The sequence below is a fragment of the Canis lupus genome, chromosome 28, assembly GCF_003254725.2.
Source record: "Canis lupus dingo isolate Sandy chromosome 28, ASM325472v2, whole genome shotgun sequence".
NCBI classification, from domain to species: Eukaryota; Metazoa; Chordata; class Mammalia; order Carnivora; family Canidae; genus Canis; species Canis lupus.
Genome location: NC_064270.1, coordinates 6541159 through 6557631, shown reverse-complemented (window position 1 = coordinate 6557631; position 16473 = coordinate 6541159). Strand labels below are relative to the sequence as shown.

Sequence of the window (16473 nt, the reverse complement as noted above, 5' to 3'; positions counted from 1 at the left end):
AGCATAGTATATAACAGAGGTATCATTATAAACCAGGGAGGAAATGATTCAACAGTGGGATAACTGGCTATTCATATTGAAAAAAAAAAAAAAATTTAGATCCCTATCTTGTATCACACATTTAATAAATTTCAGGCTGACTAAAAAGTCAACCACGTGATAATTGATACTTATTAACTAAATAACAAAAGAAATCTGAAGAAGTTTGCAGTTTTTCTAGATCATGTGAGAATACTACAAAAGGTTATTAATTCCACATCTTTCACTTAAAAATATAAAAATACAATAAAAGGGATCCCTGGGTGGCTCAGTGGTTTAGTGCCTGCCTTCAGCCCAGGGCATGATCCTGGAGACCCAGGATCCAGTGCCACATCAGGCTCCCTGCATGGAGCCTGCTCTCCCTCTGCTTGGGTCTCTGCCTCTCTGTCTCTGTCTCTCATGAATAAATAAATAAAAATCTTAAAAATTAAGTTAAATTAAATTAAAATAAATTAAATAAAATACAATAAAGGAGGCTCATATTTAGCTCTCAATCTGTAAGACTTCTTGTTTAAAAAATCACAGTAGTCAAAAAAAACCCAAAACAATTATTTACCTCATCAAGTTCAACAAGGATGTTTCCACTACTTCCTGCAGGAAGATCTGCTATTTGAGCTTTCACTGCTTTAGGGGTAGGACCTCGCCTACTTGTGATAGCAAAAGCAGCTTTCTGATGTCTGTAGAGTGTAATTATACCTCTGTGCTTGGTGACTGTGTGGTGCATACCATCTTTTTCAGAGTTGGATCCTAAAAGGAAAAAAAGTAAATAACTTTTTAAGTATAATACAGGTGACCAAATGCTTCCTGCTCCAAAAGAGATACAACATATATTTAAAACTATGTCTTTAAGGCTCAATTTTGATAAGCTGATGACATTTTCTTTGGCTAATGAAATGGTAACAAAACAGCAATAATTTACAACATTAAATGTTTTGATATTTGCATAGGATCATACTTAATATAAAGTTGCAGAATCATGTTAATAAGAAATATGGCATGCAAGAATGATTTTGAGCCTTCAGTTAAGGTCTAATAATTTTTAAAAAATGAATGATTGCTTTTAGGCATAAAAAGAAACAATAAAAAACACTGCAAGCAAGTTCTCTCTAAAAGAAATGTCCATAGTCGCCATAAATTGAGACCCTGACATTGATCACTGCAAAATATTACTGGCTTAAACAACACAAGGAGTTGGCTAAGGGAGACTGTTATCTTATGATAGTTTTAAGGTATGGATATTCCAAATGCCACTTTCTTCTTCCAGTTTGTTCACATTTTTTTAAGACCTATACTGTACCAAAGTTGTAAATCTATTACATTTTGAATAATTTGCTTTGGCAAAATCTTATAAACAAACAAAAAGTAAATCATATAGGACTGGCATGTAAAAAAATATTCATCCTTGATACTAGCCTGCAGAGAGCAATTATTTTTTTCCAGATGAAATCAGAATGGTTACGCATTATTTACTAAAGATAATAGAATTCACTTATACAACATGCACTAAATTAGAGAAATCAGAGTTTTATAGGAAGAATTTTTTTTTAAAGATTTTATTTATTTATGAGAGACCCAGACAGAGAGAGGCAGAAACACAGGCAGAAGGAGAAGTAGGCTCCCCATGGAGAGCCCAATGCAGGACTCAATCCCAGCACCCTGGGATCATGACCTGAGTCAAAGGCAGATGCTCAACCACTAAGCCACCCAGGTGCCCCTATAGGAAGAATTTTTATTCAACATTTGATACAATTAAGTTTCCTAGCCCTAAACATTAAAACCTTATAATGATGGTCTTCAAAGAGAGGTGTAAAGGTTAACACCTGTCTCAGATTTCAATCATCTTATATGAAATATCAGGTCTTTTAGGAGTAGTTTGAGTTTAGAGGGTTGTTATCTGATTACCAATATATGCAAAATAGGAAAGAGCTCTAACATAAACTGGATTTGTGTTTAAATGATACCTATGAATAAATAAAAACAAATTTAAGTGGTTAATTCTCTACCCCAAATGAAAGTTTAAATATATACCTTTAGAATTGTCCTGGCCGCTTTGTGTTGGTACTGGACATGTGACACAAGGAGTTAGATATGGATCCACACAAAGTGAGCTACAGAGGTTTTTAATAATTTTTGAATTGGGGCAGGGTGTCCTTGTTGTACACTGCTGAAGCAGTTTTGCTATGCACTGAGCTGCATAGTTCTGCACTAGTGTATTCTCTTCTCTTTTAATTGTTTCCATTAATGGCTTAATGATAGGATTTAATTTCTCTGGAAGCTGCTGCAAACTCACAACCGCACATGCAGCAAAAGTATGCACTCTCAACTGCAGCACTTGCCACTCCTGGTTGGTCTCCGTAACTGTCATGTGGACCTGCTGTCGTTTACTATCTAACTGCTGTAACACTTGAGGATTCAAATCAAAAGATGATGTGACTTCATTAAAAACAGTAGTGACCTATTAAAAAAGAGAAATCAAAAATCATTAGTGACATCAATCCCAAATAGTCTGTAAACTAAAGGGCAACAGCAAGCTTTCTGCTTCAATTTTGTTTCATAATATCTAGTATTATTTTAGTATACAGTAAAACTAAAGGTCTAAAACCTCTCAACATCAAATTTTATTTTAATCTGAGTAACATTAGCATTGTATTCTTTAAGACTGTTTTCCTGCAACACTAATTACAATACCATTGACTACATTGCCTATGCTAAGTCCTATAGTTGAAACTAATGTAACACTGGTGTGTCAACTATACACACAGAACAAAATCATCTATCCTTTAAATATATCAAATGACTTTAAGAGAAAATTACATTGAATGTCGACACAGTAGTTTGGTGAAATGAGAAAGCTATCAACAAATATAAACTAAATTAAGAAATACCAAATCTCACAAACTTTTCAGGGAAAAATATTCTTCTCAACTTAGAAATTTGGGGGGGGCGGGCAGCTATTGCTAAGTGGCTAAGTATTGCTAACTGGATTATTTTCATTCTTTCTTTGACCTCCCTTCTCATGAAAATGCTGGGAGTAGGAGGTGTAAAAAAAAAAAAAGGGAAAGAAACTGTTGCAATAGTCATGAATATTCTACTTACCAAAAGCTGCCTAAAGTTATAACCCTGTGACATCAGATTACTTTACAAGCCACATTAAAAAAAATACATCTTTAACAATTTTGAGATATAATTCACAAAAAATACACCCATTTAAAGTGTACAATTCAATGATTTTTATTCTATTCAGAGTCCTACAACCATCACAATTTTAGAACATGTTCATTGTCCCCAAAATAAAATTCATACCTATTAGTAATCACTCATTTCTTTCTAACCCTATGCAACCACTTAATCTGTTTTCTAACTTTATAGATTTGCCTATTCTAGACATTTCATATGAATGGACTGATACAGTATGTAACCTTTAGTGACTGATTTCCTTCATTTAGCATAATGCTTTCAAAGTTCACCAATGTTGTAGTAATGAATATAGTACTTCTTTCCCTTTTCTTGCCAAATAATATCCCACACTATATGGATATGTATCACACTGTATTTATCCATTCATTAGTTGATGAACATCTGGGTTGTTTCCACCCTTTGGCTACTATATTTAATAATGATTCTATGAAGACTTACGTACAAGTTTTTGCATGGGCATGTTTTTTTAATTACCATCTAAAGACTGTGTGATGGCTTACATAACAAAAATAGTCTTCTTGTTTGACAGGTAACTATAATTATATGCAGCCTCTATAAGTAGATCCAGTCTAATGACTATTAACCAGAGAAGACTGTAACATTGAAGAACTTTTTTTTTAAATGGAAAATATGATTTTTTCAGACTTACAAATAATTCTATTATGGACAAAACTGATAATACTGGCCTCTTATTATGAGCAACAAAACAGGCACACAACTAAGATCCTCTTTTATTATAAAATACGAAACTTTAAATTGAGCCATATATCTACTTGACCTTGTCCATTTGCTCACTAGAAAGAAACATAATCACATATCACTTTCAGCTTATACTTTCCACTTTATTTATTCAGGTTCTGCATAAGATTTATCGGAAAGAGGATTTCACTGCTAAAAGTTTGAAAACACTGTCCTAAATATACTATGCTGTCAATTTTCAATGATTCTAAGCAGCTTTCCAAATACCTCAAATTCATTAATTCACTCATCCAAAAAGGTTTTTTTTTTAATTTTTATTTATTTATGATAGTCACAGAGAGAGAGAGAGAGGCAGAGACACAGGCAGAGGGAGAAGCAGGCTCCATGCACCAGGAGCCCGACGTGGGATTCGATCCCAGGTCTCCAGGATCGCGCCCTGGGCCAAAGGCAGGCGCCAAACCGCTGCGCCACCCAGGGATCCCCAAAAAATTTCTATTGAGGAATACTAAAAGATGAATAAGACCCAATGTCTTCATACTCTCAAAAATGTAGAGACTAATGTGGAAGAGAGATATATAAGTAAACAAGACAATGTAACATATAACCGAAGTAAGTGCAAGTTACTGTGGGACACCTGGGTTGCATAACTCTTCTCTAGTGATAAGATTAGTGGAGGCCTGCCAGATGAAGTTAACACTTGTGATTTTTATTTTTATTAAATATTTTATTCATTTGAGGAAGAGAGAGAGAGAGCACGCACTCATGAGCAAGGGGAGAGTAGTACAAGCAGACTCCTCGCCCAGCACAGAGCCAGGTGTGGGGGCTTGATCTCATGACTCTGAGATGTGACCTGAGCCGAAACCAAAAGTTAGATGCTCAACCAACTGAACCACCCAGGCGTCCTTTGTGATGGGTTTTTAAAGAATGTGTTAAGCCAGGAGTTGTAAGGATATCTTGGCAAATAGTGTGAGGTGGTGAGTGGAAAGTGAGGCATTTTTCAGGGAATTGAGAACAGTCATCATGGACTGAGTAGAGGGTGCAGATGGAGGAATGTTAAGAGATGAACCTGGGATAAACATAGAGGGTTGAAGGTAGGGAATTCTTGACAAAAGAAATAGGAGCTCAGGCTCAGAAGTGAGAATGAGTGAGGCATAGAAACTGAGTGAGCATAGCTTATTTCTGCAAGAAAAAAACTACACTGAAGGGGAGGGCATTTGAGAGATAATGAAAAGAGATAAAGAATTTAGAAAAGGTATAAAAAGTAAGAAAGAGGGATCCCTGGGTGGCGCAGTGGCTTGGCACCTGCCTTTGGCCCAGGGCACGATCCTGGAGACCTGGGATCGAATCCCACATCAGGCTCCTGGTGCATGGAGCCTGCTTCTCCCTCTGCCTATGTCTCTGCCTCTCTCTCTCTCTCTGTGACTATCATAAATAAAAAATTAAAAAAAAAAAAAGTAAGAAAGAAAAAACTAAAATCAAGGAAAACAAAAATAATGTTTTTAAGTAAGGGAGGGATACTTTCAGAGTGGCACTAACAGACTTTACAAGTCTGGCACAACACGCAAGATGAAATGGGCCAAAGACCACCTAGAGCCTTAGAGATGAGTCAGGACCTAGTCATAAAGTACTAAGGCCCTTGACCAGATTGTAATGAAAACAGAGAAAAGATAAACATCTGAGGCTTTCTGAAAGAAAATGGTAGCAAAATTTGCAACTGTGGATTGAAAAGGGCATTTTACTGTTAAATTCCAGTTTTGGTTGTATTAAACTGAAGCTATCCAACTAAAAATGCCCAATCGAAGAACTTCAAGAGATCAAGAGAAGATAGCGTAACACCTGGATAAGAACTAAATTGTGAGAATGGTGACAAAGAAAGATCTGAGGAATACGCTTATACTGGCAGGTAAGAGAAAAACAGGAAGTCAATGTAAAGATTTAAAAAGCAATGGCTTGGGATCCCTGGGTGGCGCAGCGGTTTGGCGCCTGCCTTTGGCCCAGGGCGTGATCCTGGAGACCCGGGATCGAGTCCCACATCGGGCTCCCGGTGCATGGAGCCTGCTTCTCCCTCTGCCTGTGTCTCTGCCCCTCTCTCTCTCTCTCTCTCTGTGACTATCATAAATAAAATAAAAATTAAAAAAAAAAGCAATGGCTTTTCACGGATGAATGAATGGATAAAGAAGATACAGCATATATTTACAATGGAATATTATTTAGCCACAAAAGAGATTGAATTTTTCCATCTCCAACAAAATGGATGGACCTTGAGGGCATTATGCTAAGTGAAATACATCAGAGAAAGACAAATACATTATGATTTCACTTACATGTGTAATCTAAAAAAAAAACACGAGCAAATAAAGCTAACAGATACAAAGTAGACTGGTATTTGCCCAGAGGGGAGGGAGATTTGGGGAAGGAGGGCAAAATGGGTGGAGGTCAAGAGGTACAAACTTCCAGTTATAAAATAAGTTATGGGGAAGTAATGTACAGCATGATAACCACAGTAAATAATATTACATTGTATATGTGGACATTGCTAAGACAGTAAACCTTGAAAGTTTTCATCATAAGAAAAATAAAATTGTCAAAAATAGAGAGGGAAGACAGACTGTAAAGTTTAAGATTTAATTCCAAGATGGAAAAAAAAAAAAAAAAAAACCACCAGAAGAAAAATGGATAAATTATAGAACAGCAACAACCAGAAAAACCACCTCATAAACAACTCAAAAAATAGCAATTTAACTTTTCTCACAGGTGAGAACAAAAAAAATTCAATATATAAGTTTCTAATTAGAAAAGGATAAAAAATTGAAGACTGCTCTTTCACAGGAACCAACACAAGTAACTCAGTTTTCTGATACTATAACTCAAAAAAGGAAGAACTCATTTACACCTAACTTCAAGAACTTACTAAAGTACAAAGCTTACAGTAATTAAGACATTGGTGATGGTATGAGAGACAAATAGATTGAACAGAGTACAAATATAGATCTACACTTCAACAAATTTTTGAAAGGTGCCAAAGCAATCCAATGGGGAATGGAAAATCTTTTCAATAAATGATGCTGGAAAAAATGGTTATCTTCATGAAAACAATCTGTACTTCACACTATACATTCAAAATGGATGACAAATCTAAACATAAAAGCTGGGCAGCCCGGGTGGCTCAGCAGTTTAGTGCCGCCTTTAGCCCAAGGTGTGATCCTGGAGTCTTGGGATCGAGTCCTGCATTGGGTTCCCTCCATGCAGCCTGCTTCTCCCTCTGCCTGTGTCTCTAATGAATAAATAAAATCTATAAATCTAGATATAAATAAACAAGCAAGCAAACAAGCTAAAACTGCCAAGAAAATGTATGTGAATACCTTCACAACTTGGAGTAAGAAAAGGTACTTTAGGTCACAGAACACAATAACCATAGAAGAAAACAACTGATAAATTAGATGTCATCAAAATTAAAAATATTTGCTTATCTAAAGACAATTAAGAAAAGGCAAGCCACATACTGGGAAAAAATATTCAGAAAGCACCCTTCTTAAAAAGATTTGGTATTCTGAGATATATTTAAAAACGAAACAAAACAACTCCTAGGAGCACCTGGGTGGCTCAGCTGGTCAAGCATCTGACTCTTGGTTTCAGCTCAGGTCATGATCTCAGGGTTATAAGATCAAGGCCCCGAGTTGGGCTCCATGCTCAGCCTGGAGTCTGCTTAAGATTCTCTCTTTCTCTCTCTCTCCCTCTGCCCCTTTCTTCCTCTGTGGCCCTCTCTTTCTCTCTTTTTCTCTCTCTCTCCCTCCCTCCCTCAAGTAAATCTTTTTTAAAAAACCAAAACTTCTACAACTCAATAATAATAAGACAACCTCATTAAAAAATAGACAAAAAATTTGAATATAGATTTCAGACAGGTCTACAAATGGCCAATATGACACAAAAAAGTGTTGAACATATTAGTCATCAAGGAAACATAAAGTAAAACCACAATGACGCTATCATATAACCACCAGAATGGCTAAAATAAAAGTAGCAATCATACCAAATGTTGGTGATGGAGCAATCACACCAAATGCTGGTGATGGTGTGGAACAACCAGAACTCACACATATTGTTGGTTAGAAGGTAAAATGATATAGCCACTTTGGGAAAAGGTCTGCAATTTTTTATAAAACCAAACAAACACCTACCCAATGACCCAGCAATTCTACTCATACATATTTATTCAAAGAAGTGAAAATACAGATCTACAAAAAGACTTGTGCAAGAATGTTTATAGCAACTCTGTTCATAACAGCCCAAAACTTGGAACAGCTCAAGTTTTTATCAATAGGAGAAGAGTTTAACTGTGGTATATTTATACAATGGAATAAAACTAATCGATAAAAAACAATGAATCACCAAAACACATAACATGGATGAATTTTAAAAACATCATGCTGAAAAAAAAAACTTATATCAAACAGCACAAAGTGTATGATTCTGATTATATAAAATTCTAGAATAAGCAAAAGTAATCTATGGTGGAAAAATCAGAACAATGATTACTTGAGGGCAGGGATAGGCAGGGATTGACTTTGAAATAGTGATGGTACTGTCTGTAACTTGACAGGAGTTTGGGTTTCTTTTTTTTTTTTTTTAATTTTTATTTATTTATGATAGTCACACACACACACACACACAGAGAGAGAGAGAGAGAGAGGCAGAGACATAGGCAGAGGGAGAAGCAGGCTCCATGCACCGGGAGCCCGACGTGGGATTTGATCCCGGGTCTCCAGGATGGCACCCTGGGCCAAAGGCAGGCGCCAAACCGCTGCGCCACCCAGGGATCCCAAGTTTGGGTTTCATAGATACACCCATCTGTTAAAATTCATCAAATAGTTTAAGATTTGTGTACTCCATAGGAGATAAATTTTACCTCACAAAAGAGCAAAAAACAAATACTGAATTTTAGCTAATGATATATATACATGCTGAAGTGTACTAATGTCTGCAACTTAGAAATGCATCAAAAAAAATAAGATAAACTGATGGCTGGTTAAGTAGAGAGCTGCATATATATGTGATAAAGCAAATTTAGTAAAATGTTAACTATACAATCTAGTCGATGAATAATATATGAATGTTCACTGTGTAATTCTTTTACCTTTTCTTTATGTTTGACTATTTTCATTGTAAGTTGAGAGAGGAGATAAGAAATACTCAGGAACTTATATAGAAGTAGTTTTCTCTATACTCTGCCAGTTTTAGTTTAGTTTTTTTTTTAAGCTTTTTATTTGAGAGAGAGAGAGAATGCCTGTGCACAAGCAGAGGGTGGGGCAAAGAATGGAGAGGGAGAAGGAAAGACTCTCAGGCAGACTGCACTCTGAGCACAGTGTCTGATGCAAGGCTGATCTCAAGACCCTGAGATCAACACCTGCACAGAAACCAAGATTCAAACACTTAACCAATTGAGCCACCTAGGCATCCTAATACTCTGCCAGTGTTAAGCAAAACTGAGAAATGACCAAAAAATGGAACAGCTTTTTCTGATAAAGGTACATGGGCTTGTTAGAATCTGAGATTTAAAGAAAATTCCTTCCCCATCCTCTAATTTTAAAGAAGTCAATACAATACAATAACTTTCCTATAGGGCTGGGGTGGCAAGCTATCAGGCCACGGACATATTCAAAATAGTGTTTTTGTGGTAAACACCACATAACAAATTTCTAATCTTTATTTCATGCTCAATCTAAAATTAAGAAAGTTACTTCTTTACTCACCAGGTCATTAGCTTGATCTATTGTAAAAACATTGTTGTTTACTCTATTACCAACTTCAATATGTGCATCAGCTAATGATGAAATAAGCTGTTTACACTCATTCTGCATTCGCGTGAATGGAACGGCAATTTCATCATAATACAAATGTTCTGAAAGGATATCAAGTAAACGTGGCTGCACAGCTAGGGTAACAGCTTTACACTCCTAAAATATAACAGACAAAAAACATCAGGGCCAATATATAAACATAATTCTTAGAGATGCATACATTTTCACTTGCAAACTACCAAATTCTAAATTCCTATACATTTTGAATCTACATTCTGTTACCTCCCAGAACATCGTTAGTTGTAGAAAAGGTATCACACCCAAACTATGCTAAAATTTTAATATGAATGACCACAGAACATGCACATGGAACTATTACAATTCCATAAATTTTGCACCTAATTACTCTTACTTAACTCTGAATTTATACCAAGTGTACATATAGCACAGATTTAAAAATATGTAACTGTAAAAAGAAATCAGTCAGAAAAGAACACTTAGCATGCATTAAAAATGTTATTTGAAAACTCATTATTAGATTTAATAGTTGAACCCATAGCTTCACATGCCATACTGTAGAAATGGATATATAATTTAAAAGCTACTTACCTGCCCCCAAATTTAACTAACCCTTCCCACTCTCTCTGGTTGTTGCCTGCCCCAACCAGAGGGGGAATGGCCTCAGTGGTGAGCCATGAGGGGTTCTGTGGGATCTGGGTGATCAGCCTGGGCTTCACAGAGTAAGTCCAGAGAAGCTCTGTGAGGGTCCAGAAACCGAACTGTCAACACTTGCTGCTGAGTCTGAGAGGCACAAAAACACAGCATCACTGCCTCTCCAGCACACCGAGTCCTGCCTAAAAACAGATGAGCCTTGCTTCTTTCCAGAGGCAAAGCTGGGGTCTCAGTTGCAACAGAGCATGGCTCAATTACTTTTAGACATAGCTTATAGCTTTAACAAACTGCTAAGAGGCAGTAACAAGAAACTCTCACAGCAAGTGCAGACAGTTAAATTTCCAGAATTCCAGTTAATGGAATAAACAAAGCCAGCAGGAAGTTTCTTTGATTTACAGAAGTCTTACACAAAATCACACACCTTATTAGAAATTAAAGGTTAAAGGGGCTGCAGGAATAGCTTAATTGAAAACATGAAGATTTTCATTTAAATGTAGAGGTTTTATTCTTCCTGTGACCCAAAATTCTGCCCTTGCTACTACTCATACAAATAGATTTCTATTACTCAAAGCCTCTTATCTTTTGTAGTTTTCAGTGACATCTGAAATATAAAGGAATGAATGACTAATAGTTTCTGGACTGCTTCCACACACATGTCTTTTTAGCAGGGACATCTCTTAACAGATTATAATATCAAGAGTAAACATTAAGTATAGTCTTAGCTAGTAGTCTCAGGTACCAGATTAGGGATTCTACGGAAAAAAAAAAAAAAAAAAAAAGCCTAAAGTTAAAAGCAAATGGAAGAGAAACAATGTTTCACTATAATTTAGAAAACTTTTCTATAACTGTTGGGTTTTTATACGGAGAAGATTTGTTTGTTTATAAAATGTAATAAGAATAATCCTAACAGCTAATGGAAACTGGTTTACTTGTCTTCATTACTTTTTGGGCAAAATCTTACCTTTTGTAAAGCAGCCCATTCACAGATTACCAAAGCAACACTAATTCTCTGTAAGGCAGATTTGGAGTTCAAATGGAAGAGCAGTAATTGGCCAAGGGATTCAGCTGGTTTAATTTCTTGGGTTGCCACATTTACACCTGGATCACAAATACAGCAACAAAGCGCCCCTAACAACCTATGAGGGAGAAAAAAGTTACTACAGAAATTTCTTAACATTTTCCTTATTGAAGCTATAACTTTTCCCAACAAAGACATAACTCCTATTTTATCTTTATAAAAAGATATAAATGTAATTTAAAACTTCAAGAAAATTAAAAATGTTCTCTTACACTTTTTCTGTAATAGTGTGCTAGAGGAAGTACTGACAAACATATCAGAAGAATATTTTAGTTAAAGGGCTTCTGAATTTTGTATACTCACTTGGCTGCCATCATTCTGGCCCGCATAACAACAAAATCCCTAGTAGAGGGGTCTTCCATGATGGTGTCTGCACCTGCAATGTATTCCTGAAGGACTTCTTTAGTTTGGCTTTGGCCTTGGCGTATCTTACCACCTGTTTTTTCCTAGAGGGAAAGAGGAAAAAAAATAATTAAAGATTAATCATCAGGGACACCTGGGTGGCTCAGTGGTTGAACGTCTGCCTTTGGCTCAGGGCCTGATCCCAAGGTCCTGGGATGGAGTCCCACATTAGGCTCCCTAAAGGGAGCCTGCTTCTCCTTCTGCCTACATGTCTCTGCTTCTGTGTGTCTCTCATGAATAAATAAAATCTTTAAAAATAAAAAACTTAATAGGCAACTCTCCTCTACACAAAAATATTCTCATTTGTCATCCCAGTAAAACACAGTTCTTTTCACAAAATTTTCATGGATAAAAATTATTATGTATTTTGTCAAGGTTATTATGCATTTTGCCAAGGTCCTCATAAAATAATAATTTCTCCGTACATTAAATTAATTAAATCATGGTTAAAATAAACCAATACAAATTTCTTACATGGTTACCATATTAATAACCAGAACTGAACATACAAATATATTATGTCCCTCTACACTTACCTTGGCTCTAGCTTTTACTTCTAGCAACATATTTAAATCAATAGGTAAATGAGAAGGTTGCATCATTAGGCAAAGCCAAGCACCCATCCATGGACAAGCAGCTGCTACCACATACTGAACTGAAGCCTTGCTCAGCAGTTCCATCCAAACCTACAGAATAAAAGAGAACCGTGAAAAGTGAAATTTTTCTAGTAAGGGCTAGTAAAATCTAATACTTATTAAAATCTAATACTTAGGGGCAGCTCTGGTGGCTCAGCAGTTTAGCGCCACCTTCAGCCCAGGGCGTGATCCTGGAGACCCAAGATCGAGTCCCACATCAGGCTCCCTGCATGGAGTCTGCTTCTCCCTCTGCCTGTGTCTGCCTCTCTCTCTCTCTCTCCTCTCTGTGTATTTAAATAAATAGTAAAAAATCTTTTAAAAAATAAAAAATAAATAAAAAATAATAAAATCTAATACTTAAAAAATCTAACACTTATTTTTAGGGATACTGAATTTTTTTGGGGGGGGATACTGAATTTAAAAAAAAAAAGTAGGAAACAGCAGAAAAACCAATTTTAAAGTCAATATAAAGGCTTAATTTTATTTTTTTATTTTTTATTTTATTTTATTTTTTTTAAAGGCTTAATTTTAAATACAGCTTTTTGATAGGTTTGTATACTAAAAAACAAAAAGTTTTCAAGAGAGGAATACAAAGAATTTCCTTCAATATTTTGTGAATATCATTTAAAATATAAGATAGCCATAAATATAAGAGTTGTCAAAAGTTCAGTCATTGAAATCCTTTGCATATAATCATAAATCTTGATACTAATGCAGTCCTATAGTCAACACACACACTTTAGGGGCACCTGGGTAGCTCAGTTGGTTAAGAGTCTACCTTTGGCTCTGGTCATGATCTCAGGGTCCTAGTATCGAGGCCCGCATCAATCCTCAAGTCAAGCTCTGTGCTCAGTGCAGAGTCTGCTTCTCCCTCTCCCTCTCCCACTGCCCCTCCCCCTCCCTCAACTTATGCTCTGTCAGATAAAATCTTAAAAACAAACAAAACCACACACATATTCAAGATATAACAGCTTCTGATAGAGATCCTCTGCTAAAATTAGAGGTAATAATATCCTAGCATAAAATTAAGAACAAATCTTGATTCATGATCTTACTCAATAAGGTACCTTTCTTGATGCCTAATATTAAATGTAACTAAAAACACATAAAAATACCACTGTTAATCCAAGGCTGTTAACAACGAGCTGCCTCAGGGGCAAGAACTCAAGACTGAATTACAAGAGTACCATTTCCCTACATAAGCATTTATTAAATATATCAAGTGCCTCTTTTTTAAAGATTCTAACACATATGACCAATCTTGCTAAGTAAGGAAAAAAATATAAATCCAAACCACAACAATCAAGACTCTATATATTACCAATGATCCCAAAAGATACTTTGCAGGATCAATAAGCATATGGATAAACAGCAAAATAAATGATGCAGAAAAAGTGTTTTCATTTATTTTCTGTATTGAGGCTATCAGAAAGTGCTTAAAATACTTGCCTAGTAGAATTAACTATTATACTCCATAAAAGGCCTATTTCTTTGTTTCATTTTATAGATCTCCACGCTTTTCAAGTGTCTTGATTTCTAGTTTCGTAAAATCCTTGACCAATAACGTACACCAATTATGAAAAATTTTAAAAATCTACCAAGCTATCAGGGAAAAGAGTACAGATATATTTATTGTGTACCTTGTGAATGAGGTCCAGAATTTCCTGGCTGCTTTCTAAAACACAAAACTGAAAAATGTGTCGAAGCATATCAGGCAGGATAGGTATAAGCCAAGATGAAGAGTTCTGAAAACAAAAACAGCATCAAATCTATAGTATATAATTCTTGAGTGTTAGCTTATTTGAAGAGTTACAAGTCAAATAATACAAGTGTTACCATGAAACGATGGTATGACTTTACCAAAATGTTCGACTGGGTGATAAATTTTTACAAGATTTTGGAGCAACAGTATTGCACTTCTTATTCTAATGATTTGGAGAAATTAAATATCACCAGAAAAACTAGTATTTTAAAAATGCAGATTCTCTAGTAGCATAGCATAAAGTCTGCTTAGTAGAAAATACAAGATAAAACTGGGGAAACACCTGAAGGCCAAATTCACTTCACCTGAACAATTGTGCAAACATCTTTTCGATTTGGCTGCAGAAAGTAATTAGCTTACTATTACCTGAAAAAATCACAATGTATAATCTGGCCCATCCAGGGCCAATCTATCTCTTGCAGATCTGAAAGTCTGCCCACTTGTTTTGACTAATTTTGCACCTGTCTTCCAGTATACAATGATTTAGGCAGGAAATCTAATGCTACTGCTTTGTATTTATAAGTTTTTTTAACTAGATTGGTGGGGGAATGAAGTACATTGAGGAGCATATTATTCCTCAGTCCCTTAGAGACTACCCTCCTTGGAATTCCTCTTTCCAAACTTTTTTAATTAAAGTAGTTAATAGACTTTTAGTATGCTACTAACTAGGACTCTACTTATCAAAAATTTCCCCCCAATCTAGGGAATATCTACAAAGTGCTGATGACCACCTAGCACTAGTCTAGCATAGTGTAAACTAAAATACAGAAAAATTCCTACCAGTCTGTTTACTTCACCAAGTTTTTTGTGTTTTTTTTTTAAGATTTTATTTATTCATTCATGAGAGACACAGAAAGAGAGAGGCAGAGACACAAGCAGAGGGAGAAGCAGGCTCCATGCAGGGAGCCAATGCGAGAACTCAATCTCGGGACTCCAGGATCACGCCCTGAGCCAAAGGCAGATGCACTCAACCACTAAGCCACCCAGGCGTCCCATACCTTCACCAAGTTTAAATTAACTATAATCAGGAACACTATTACTCAAGTTATATGTGAATTCAAGCTTTTCAAATGCCTTTGAAAAAAATTTTTGGTCTGTATTAAATAATTAACAGAGCAATTATTAGCATTTTATGTTAGTCCTAAATGTAGTCCCCAACATTTTTGTAGTAAGCATCAGATGGGAGGGGAAGGCATTTGAGGGAATTACAAAGGAAATGGCTAATTGTTATGGAGTGTGACATAGATGGGGTAGTTTCTTTCCAGTTGCTTTATTTTTTTTTTAATTTTTATTTATTTATGATAGTCACACAGAGAGAGAGAGAGAGAGGCAGAGAGAAGCAGGCTCCATGCACCGGGAGCCCAACGACGTGGGATTCGATCCTGGGTCTCCAGGATCACGCCCCGGGCCAAAGGCAGGCCCTAAACCGCTGCGCCACCCAGGGATCCCTCCAGTTGCTTTATTAAGATTGATGTTCTTTGCTGTCTTCTGCCTTCTTGGAACTCAGAGTAAACTGAGTTGATGACAAACAGAAATAGGACTATCAGCTCACTGTACCTGAAGATCAAGATGAAACTTCTAGCCAACTATACTCACTCACACTCTACCCTCCAGCCAATTTGCTTTCACTTCCTCTTTAGTACAATCATGCACTCTCCTGCTTCCAGAGTTTCACATGCTGTTCCTGACCTTTACTCTGCTTTTCCCTTAATTCTATTCATCCTTCAGATCTCAGCTTAAACTTCACTTTTAGTAGGGTGTGTTCCCTGGCCTTCACTCACCCCACTAGCAAGGATCCAACAGCATCGTCTACTTTCCCTACCAGATGCTTACACCTCATTTTGTTATTAGAGCTTGTCTAGTTGCCTGTTTCTCCTGTCTTGTTTAATTTCCTGTTTTAAGCTCTACAGAAGGGCAATGACCTTGTCTTTTACTGATGAGTATCTAAAGAATTGTAAGGACATAGGTAGGCACTAAATTATTTGTTGAATAAATTCATATTTCTTACAGGAAATGGTCCCATGTCATGGAGAGTAGTTAGTTATATGTGAAATTTTCCACAATTTTAGTTGGCAATAAATGCCAAATTTGTAAAACTGACAGGGTAAGCTCTTGCCAATACCTTTTTGCTATACCCCTTCTTTTATTTTCCCACAAGCATTCCCACAAAATGGTTATAGATGTGGAAAA

At 36.2% G+C, this 16473-nt stretch overlaps 1 protein-coding gene across 1 annotated transcript in view; it reads right to left on the bottom strand.

Moving 5' to 3' along the window:
* The window catches only part of BTAF1 (B-TFIID TATA-box binding protein associated factor 1), a 95517-nt gene that overhangs the window by 31613 nt on the left and 47431 nt on the right, over positions 1-16473 (bottom strand). The window contains exons 15-21 of the mRNA XM_025466503.3: positions 14162-14266; positions 12423-12572; positions 11788-11930; positions 11368-11542; positions 9687-9890; positions 2068-2494; positions 596-786 (exon numbers count right to left, since the gene is read on the bottom strand). Of these exons, the coding sequence (XP_025322288.1) occupies positions 596-786; positions 2068-2494; positions 9687-9890; positions 11368-11542; positions 11788-11930; positions 12423-12572; positions 14162-14266 (1395 nt within the window). The remainder of the gene's footprint in view (positions 1-595; positions 787-2067; positions 2495-9686; positions 9891-11367; positions 11543-11787; positions 11931-12422; positions 12573-14161; positions 14267-16473) is intronic.